General features: G+C 34.1%; 1 protein-coding gene across 2 annotated transcripts; it reads right to left on the reverse strand.

Annotated features, from left to right (window-relative positions):
* Positions 1-5,103: 5,103 nt before the first annotated feature.
* Positions 5,104-8,262, reverse strand: LOC141647851 (uncharacterized). Of its 2 annotated transcripts, XM_074456202.1 has the most exons (6): positions 8,090-8,262; positions 7,701-7,801; positions 6,831-6,910; positions 6,548-6,716; positions 6,396-6,457; positions 5,104-5,638 (listed from the first exon to the last, which is right to left on the reverse strand). In XM_074456202.1, the coding sequence occupies exons 1-6, from the start codon at positions 8,187-8,189 to the stop codon at positions 5,290-5,292; spliced, it is 861 nt and encodes a 286-aa protein (XP_074312303.1). In that variant the 5' UTR covers positions 8,190-8,262; the 3' UTR covers positions 5,104-5,289. The 2 variants fall into 2 exon arrangements, with proteins under 2 accessions (XP_074312303.1, XP_074312304.1); XM_074456203.1 differs by lacking the exon at positions 7,701-7,801 and having other exon boundaries at positions 8,090-8,222.
* Positions 8,263-8,606: the final 344 nt, after the last annotated feature.

Genomic DNA, 8,606 nt, shown 5'->3' on the forward strand with positions numbered 1-8,606 from the left:
AAACAATCTTTCTATATTTCTAGAACCCAAGTAAAAGAATCATCTCCGTCTCCATCTGTGCATCCTTACCCTGTGCAAGTAAACAATCTTTCTATATTTCTAGCACAGGGGTAAGGAATAAGGATGCACATATGCTACCCCATCAAACCTCGCAATGTACGGGTGTACTTGAATATTTCTTTGTTATAAACTGAGTGAGGGTTTTTAGGCCATTAACACTCTTGATTTACGGCATGAGCTCAAGGTCGCAAGACTGCATTATGGTCGATCGCCGTTTAAAGGTTCTGCTGACATTTTTTAGGCCTTATTATGATCGCATTAATAGCACAACAAACAAGGCGATACGGCAAGATTTAGAAGATGGCAATTGGATCAATGTTTTTTAGCACAGTTACCGTACTTGCCAAATTTGCTACGAATACGCCCCTACCGATTCACGATTCGCTCTTAAAGGTGTTATATGTATTTCCAGTAAGCGGCATGATAGAATTTGGTCTTAACGATTCAGGATGCATAGGGTTGGCCACGGGCCGGACCGACCATGGTCCCAAAAAGTGGGAGAGTTGTTACTGTTTTAAGTACATGGCATTCCAAAGAAGATGGCATGTTAGTATTTAGAGCAAAGAAGAGGGAGCAAATGTAATCCAAGGGGAAAGGTAACATGTTAGTATTTAGAGCAAAGATGGAGTTGATAAACCTTATGATTACCAGAAATACCTAGTATTAAATGCATGTATCAATTTTGTGTTTTACTCACTTTTACATTTTCCTGTGGTTTTCAAACCCCATGCTCCTACGCTTTGAGAAGTGCTTGTTTTATTGGGGGGAAAAAATTTAGATCAAAGGCATGGGACTAGAGTTGGCCACGGGCCGGACCGAGCATGGTCAGGCCGGGCCAAACTCACTCTAATGAGCTCTTAACCGGCATGTGAAAGGGCCGGGTCGGGTTGGGCTGAGGGGGATGTTCCCTACCGTGGTGGGTCTTAGGCAGGTTGGTGGGCCTGTTTATTGTAGTGGTTGTTCTCTTCCCTTAAAGCACTGCTTTGGCGATCCAATAAGATCGAATGGGGACAGTAAACTGCGAACTTGTCCACTATTCGTTACTCGGTTGACTGGAACCTCGCTCATTGCAAGTCCTGACTCTTTGGCAACTGTTCAAGGCCCAAAAAGGCCTCTTTAGCCCTTTTCCTATTACCATTTTGTGCTTCACGAAAGAGGTATTAAAAGGTAATTTATGGTTGGTTACAGATAATTTGTGATGATTGATGATGTGATGTTAATTAATAACTTTTGAGGTTAAAGACTTAAAGGAGAGTTCTATGTGAACGAAAAATTGAAAGAGAGCATTATAAGGACTAAGTAGGAATTACACGGTAGAATATATATAGAGTAGGTCAATAGGTTTATTGAGAGACTATTTTACAATTTTAAGAAAAAATGGTTCTAAATATAATAAAATAGGTACAAATTATAATCCCCTATTTACTAAATGAATAGGCGAAACTCTATTTTTCCCGCCTAAAACATATTTTCTATAATAGTGCTTGGTATTTTTAGCATATACTATGAGTATGGACATGATAAGTTATAAATGACATAATCTTTTAGCCTAAAACATATTTCCTATAATAGTGCTTATATTTATAACATTCAATATTTCACATTCTGCACAAATTTATCTTTGGTCTTTTTATGATAAAGAAATTCTTTTTTATAAAGAACTTTATGATAAAAATTCATTGATTTTTATGATAAAAAAGTTGAGGCTAAAAAATATGTTATTAGTAAATATTTGTTAAAAAATCATTGAGGTTTTATGATAAAAGGATGCGGCTAAAAATAGGTTATTAGTATATTAAAATCATTAATTTCTCGGTAAAAAAAAAAAAAAAAAACAACAAAAAGCTTTCAAAAAAAATACTCATTTAATTACTTCTTACGATTTTAATTTTTATTTCTCTAATAAAAATACAATGAGGAGAAACATGAAAAATAGATGAATTGTCAATTTAAATTCCATAAATAATACACTGAAAAGTAAAACTCTATAAATATTGTGCAATTAAAACTAATATACTTTATAGTTTTTATTTGAAAGCTTTTTAGATTTTAATTTACTATAGATACCGTGCAAGTAAAACTAATATATTTTATAGTTTTAATTTGAAAGCTTTTTAGTTTTAATATAAAATTACTGTGCAAGAAATCAATATTTTTAATTTACTCTTATAAATTTTGAATTTTGAAGCTCTTTTCAAGCACCTATTTACTAAAAGAATAGATGAACTCACAAATTTTTCCTCCAAAAAACATCTTTTTAAATAAGGATGTTATTAATAATTTAATTGTATTCACTAAATGAGGAAATTAATAAGTATAATATATTTCATTATATAATTCTTTTCATTACAATTAATCTTTTCATCAAATTATATAATTTTCACTAAATACTAACTATAATATTCTAACTAAAGTATAAATAATACGAAATATAAGACTATAAACTATAAATTGTTTTCATTACTTTCATTACAAAAAAATTGAGAGAATTTATAAATTGAAATCATTATCTTTGTGGTATAAAAAATACTTTAAAAAAAATACATTTCAGCACATTATTCAATTCTCTTGGATTAATTTTCAGTTTTAATTATTTTTTTTTTTGCTCGAAACAAAATACAATAATGAGAAAAATGAACAATTAATGAGATATCATTATTATTTTATAGTTCAATTTACTCGGTTTTTTTGAATAATTTTACAGTTCATTTTTTTTCCTCATATGAAAATAAAATGATGTGAAATATGAAAAATTAATGAGGTGTTAATTTAGCATGAATAAGTAATACAAAAATAAAAACTCTATAAATACCGCGCATTTATTGCGCGGGATCTAAACTAGTTAAAGATAAAATGGGTACATTTATTATGTAAATAGGTACGAAATTACTATGTCACGATCAATAACAAAAGGGTTACAAAATACAAATAAAAGGGTATGAAAAATTGGTCTCTCAATAACTTATTGAAAGACCGTCTCTCTCAAGTTTTAGTGATATAAGATGGGATATAACCCGGAAAACCAAAAAACTCAAAGTTACAACATAAAATTTTCCAGTTAGGAAAATTGGTAGGAATATGTCTAATGCCTCGTATATAAATTGTTTTCAAATTAGTACCCAATAAAATAGACTTTAAATTTAATAAAAAAAAAATTAAAAACGGTTATCATGCTTTGTATGGAAGGTAGTGACACCAACCTTCCTTGTGCCTGTTGGCTGAGGTTTCATAGGATGACTTGTGAAGCAGTCACAGGTCAAGGGTTCAAGGGTTGGTATGAAATGGAGGGAGTATATATGACAAACATAATAGGTATTCTTAAATACCTTTCTTTTTTTTGGTTACTTGCCCCTATAACTTTGATATATTACTCCCTCCGATTCATTTGGTTCTTATTATTATTGGAATTCATTTCTATATAGTCAAGTAATCATATAACCCTTTGTCCGGGAAAATTCTTTAGTTTACATTTTATACAAAGACCAAAAAAAATATGAAACAAATGTATAAGTAATCTCATAATTTGTATTTTCTAATGCGCATGAGTTTCAGTATAATGACTGTGGGGTAAATTTGCAAGTTAAAAACGTGTTAATAGCAAACATAATTGAATTGACTTAGACACCTATAAAAGGAATATGTAGAGAATTGACTGGTGGAGTATAAATGGTACTCCCGACTCTACCAGCGAAGCAAGAAAAAAGGGACAATTGATATCCAAGATATGCTCACAAAAATACATCTTATTCTGTTCACAGAAAAATGGGAATTGAACCATTCTCACGATCTGAGATAAGACACTTTGTTTTCAACAAGACAACAAAATTTGATAAGAATAGTTGGGTTGTGACTTAATCTTAGACATGCACTCGTATACGAGAATCGTAGCATAGACTAAATAAAATAATCTAACACGTTAAAGAAGCTTGGTAAGAATCTGAGAATGATATGTAATTACAAGAATGAACATCGAGAGAGAAGAGGGTAATTAACTGCTTACAGTAACCAAGACTTGGTTGAGTTTGGAGGTGAGATGGGGTGTCTTACTTTGAGTCTCACCCGATACTCGTACTCCATATATAAAGACTAGTGAGAATGTGGGTCGGTATACCAGTAAGGCCTCTCTCCATTAGGTTTGCTGTTATCTTTTCACAGATGGCTCCCTTGGATCACCTGGTTTTAAGATGCTGTAACTTGGGACCATCTTTCGATGCTCATTCTTGTCAATGCTACAACTTGTTGCTTTTTTGCGTTCTTTGTTTTTGTAGGAGGAGCCGAGGAGAGGTTCCTGAATCATCATTTTCAGGTCAGCGGGAACTCTGCTCAGTCTCAGATTCCCTGCTGTTGCTACTGCTGTCTGAACTCAAACTTTGTTGCCCTTCGTTCGGGTAACAGGCTGATTTTGTGAAGAACTTTCTTTCTTCCTCAACTCCATTCGTACTACCTTTAGTGATAAATTATGACGTGCGACGGATTATTGAGGAGTACACACATAGGATGGGTCGTACAGGAAGAGCAGGAAAGACGGGTGTGGCTACCACCATTTTTTTAAATTAGATGAGATTATGGTATTCTATAATTTGAAACAGATGCTAATTCAAAACAATAGTCCTGTTCCACCTGAACATACACGGCACAAGGCTTCAAAATTTAAGCCTGGTAGCGTACCGGATAGATATCCGAAGCACTATGAGACTTTTTTGGCGACAAAGACGGTACTGGAGTCTTCATGTGCAAGTTTCTAACCCCAGGCAAGAGAAACTGTACCACTTCTGCCAAGATGTCTATATTATACTGTACTATACTTTATATGCGAATTGTTTCACCTGCAGGCTGCAGATCATTGCAAGATATGCGTGTATTTTTTGAATGTATTCATCTCTCACCCTTAAGATGGCTTTCCATGTGCATGAGGGATTTGAAGAGAGAAACAGAACACCTCTTCTGCCATATCGACTTATCGAGTCAGAATTTACATCATTACATGTATCTTCCGAAAACATTCAAGGAGTTAAGACCATGGGAGTGGTAACAGGTATTTGTACTATTGATCAAATAACTACATTATATTATATTATATATATAATTGCAAAATGTTAGATACAATTCATTTGCAAAAGTAAAATATCAAAGTGCAATCCACTTATATAGTTACTGAACAAGGAAGGGGAGACGGTATTGAAGATATTCTGGCTAAACGTCGACCGCCCAAGCCTGCGCATCACAAAATTAAATAGATGGTTCACAGGAGGATACATTGTCAGTTTTACTGTCGGACCATTCAACTTGGTCAGAGTCATCGTCAAAAAGCAAGAGGCAGGGGGCAACAAAACCATGTTCAGTGACTGTTGGTTGAGCATCTTGTGGAATATCATCAGTAGGCTTCTTCCAGCCTAAACATCTTTTATAAGCATTATCATAGGCTTCAACTGTCAACCCTGATGCCAGAAACAGTTCTATCTCGTTCACAAACCGCTCTGTCCTAGCTGTTATGAATGGTCTTGCAGCAGCACTCACCAAAACCCTGAATTCTTCTTGCTTCTGCTGCGGGTCTTGTACTGGGCACTTCAAATGGTGACTGAAAGATATTCATACCATTTCGTGAGTGGTCAGTACAAGATGATTGGGTAATACATGAAAGCTAACCATGAACCTTTAGACTTTAGTATGTAACTCTTATACTCCCTAGAAAGATTGATCACTTTCAATTTGGATCATTAGAAAGTATGCAAGGGGGATGATACATCAGCAAAATAGACCTCTACAAGGTAGAAATGTTGTTTTCCTATCTGACCATTTTCAGTTGGCTTTTTTTTAAACCAAGTCTAAAATGCAATAGTAGTGCACAGGCCACTAGCAAAGTGTCGCATGGTAAAGTCAATAAGGCGTGAGGGATGATACATCAGCATCAAACTGCCCTTCTAGTTCCTTTTACACAAAAAATTGCAATAAAACTCCCTCCATCCCAACATATATTTACGTTTTCTTTCAATTGATATCTATGTAAGCACACGCAAATCGGTCAAGGAGTGACACATTCATTCACCTCCACACAAAACTTTCTGAAAAGGAAACGTGAACTATTGGTTACTACAAACTAAACAGAAGACAAACTATGTGCAGAAAAGGAGGATTAACATTAGCCTAGTAAACATAAAATATGACGTTAAGTTATTTGGAAAGTAATCAATTGGAAATGTGATCAATATTTTTGGGATAGAGGGCGCAGTAGTTAGCAAGCATACAATGGATGTTTCATTTCTTAATTCTTATTCAGCCATATACTTATCACACGTTCTTGAAAAGATTTTTTAGAAGATTGATAAGGAGATTACCTTCTGGAGAATGACTCAATCACCCCAAGTATGTGATGCATAATTATTTCAACGTCTTCTTCCTACAAGCCACAATCCAGTGAGGGTCACTAAACTGCTACAAGCTAATATATACAGAAACGTATCCGAAGGTTGAAGAAAAGCAAGCGCACCTGCAATAATGCCTGTAGCTCTCTCCTCGTCCATACTTCAAGGTGTTTGTTGGGCAGAAGATACTTACGCATTTTCCAGTAATGCATCAACTTAAAAGCTTCCTCCAAAAGACCTGGCTCAGTGTAGTAGCACTGTAACCGATACTTGTGAGCCTTGGAAAAGAAGGTACTGCAAAAGCATTAAGTGGATAAAAGTTGAGAATTATAGAGTCAGGTCCATGATACATGTAAGTCTGTAGTTATATAAGCAAAATAGGAAAAAAAGATAGATATTTCTGAATACCTATTACCAGTATTTTGTTTAATGAAATGTTGTTGAAATGTATTCCCGTCATATCCATAGATGATCGAAAAGTTCTCAGTCTGTAAATTTTAAAAAATAAGAAGAAAAGTGACGTGGAATAATCAGAAGATGTGACCAACAATTTAGGGCACTTTTCATTCCAAAAAATAGTGTCTATGTTCCATTAGCAAAAATGTAAGATATCTACTGATTGAAAGGGTTTTAGGAGAACCCACCAAGTGCTTTTCAGACACACAATATGACATGCCTTTTATCATTGTTTAAACAATATGACCACTGAGAGGATTTCGAAGAATAAGGTAGGTGCAAAAAAAGGTAAACGAGTGCCATCACAAACACAAATTTTCCATATCCCATGAGACATATGCAAAAAGCCATATGCTTTGGGATACACACAACTAATGATATCAAAACAGCAAACCAGTGGTATACAGTTCACAAACTACGACATACTGTTTATCACCTAGCTGAAGCACACAACTGGAACTCATACTTAGTTGAATTACAGTCCACAGATATAAATATACTAGCTAGTCGTAAGTTAATACTCGAAGTTAAAATAAGTGCAAGTTAGACAACACATTCAACAAAGCTTTTAAACACAAGATTATAAAATCAGAAACAACAACTCGATGGTATCAACAACATGAAGCATACAGCAGGAAAATGCCACCAAAAGATAGCATAAAGATAGCTAGCTATGTGAACCAAGTTATAAACTACGATAGATCAAATACACCTGGACAAACAAATTCATATCCAAAGTAAGCAGAAAATAATAACAATTCATGTCAAAAATAATAACCCTTTCAAAGAATAAAGGGAGTAATAAAAGTCGTAAATAAGGACCTTGCATAAAGGGCATTTGATGGAGGAAGGCTGCTGAGAAGAAGATGACTTGCTAGAAACAATTTTGGTCCAACGTAAAATGCAATCATAGCAAAATTTATCTACAAAAAAAAAAACATATTTTGTCTACATAAGATTGAATCACTAGAACAATTAAGAATCACCTCCTGAATAGTGGCGAAGTCTGAATTTGTTGTAGTTAGGGTGCGAGCAGCTAATGCTAAAAAAGAAAAACTTTAAATTGTACGTTCTCCGTCTCAATCAATTGTTTACCTTTGATCATTAAAATATCTATCCTCACAATGAACATAAAAGGTAAACAAACGAGTGAGACGGAAAGAGTATAAATAATTGAAGAAAGTGAGAAGAGGGTAGTAGAGGTGACATACGGAAACAGTGATCCAAAAAAGATTCATGGGTGATGAATCCTAAACAGATGGGGCATGGGTTCGGATTTGGTTCTTGGCTATTTCTTTCACCTTGCTCCATCTTTCTTTCTCAATCAATACACAGATTATTGAATTCCCCAAATTTTTCCTGGAATTCCTTTTTTTTTTTTTTTTTTTTTTTGAAGAGGTTCCACTTTCCTATTTATAGTTGTGACCTGTGAGTTTGTGTCGTGCTTTTGGATTATTTAGGGATGAGTAAAACCGGATATTCAGTTCAGATTTTAAAAGATATTCAGTTTTAAAATTATGAATTTTGGGAATTTAAATTCGGTCTGAATAATTCGGATATCCAGAAATCCGGAATTCGAAAATATGGATATCTAGATTTCGGAAACAGGATCCGAATCGGTTTTATAATGCATAATAGAGTTCTTGTGTGTCTCGAAAATACAATAGCTTAAAGTTAGATTTCAAAAAAAAAAAAAAAAACTATGTCATAGCATTAAGCAAATGAATC

Source organism: Silene latifolia, chromosome 3 (assembly GCF_048544455.1).
Source record: "Silene latifolia isolate original U9 population chromosome 3, ASM4854445v1, whole genome shotgun sequence".
Lineage (NCBI taxonomy): Eukaryota > Viridiplantae > Streptophyta > Magnoliopsida > Caryophyllales > Caryophyllaceae > Silene > Silene latifolia.

Excerpts from the sequence above, each read along its gene's own strand:
- LOC141647851 (XM_074456202.1), bottom strand. The coding sequence starts at position 8,189 with ATGGAGCAAGGTGAAAGAAATAGCCAAGAACCAAATCCGAACCCATGC. Across the intron at positions 6,911-7,700 it reads TCAAATGCCCTTTATGCAAG|ACTGAGAACTTTTCGATCAT; the intron begins GTCCTTATTTAC and ends TAAAATTTACAG. Across the intron at positions 6,717-6,830 it reads AAACAAAATACTGGTAATAG|TACCTTCTTTTCCAAGGCTC; the intron begins GTATTCAGAAAT and ends ATGCTTTTGCAG.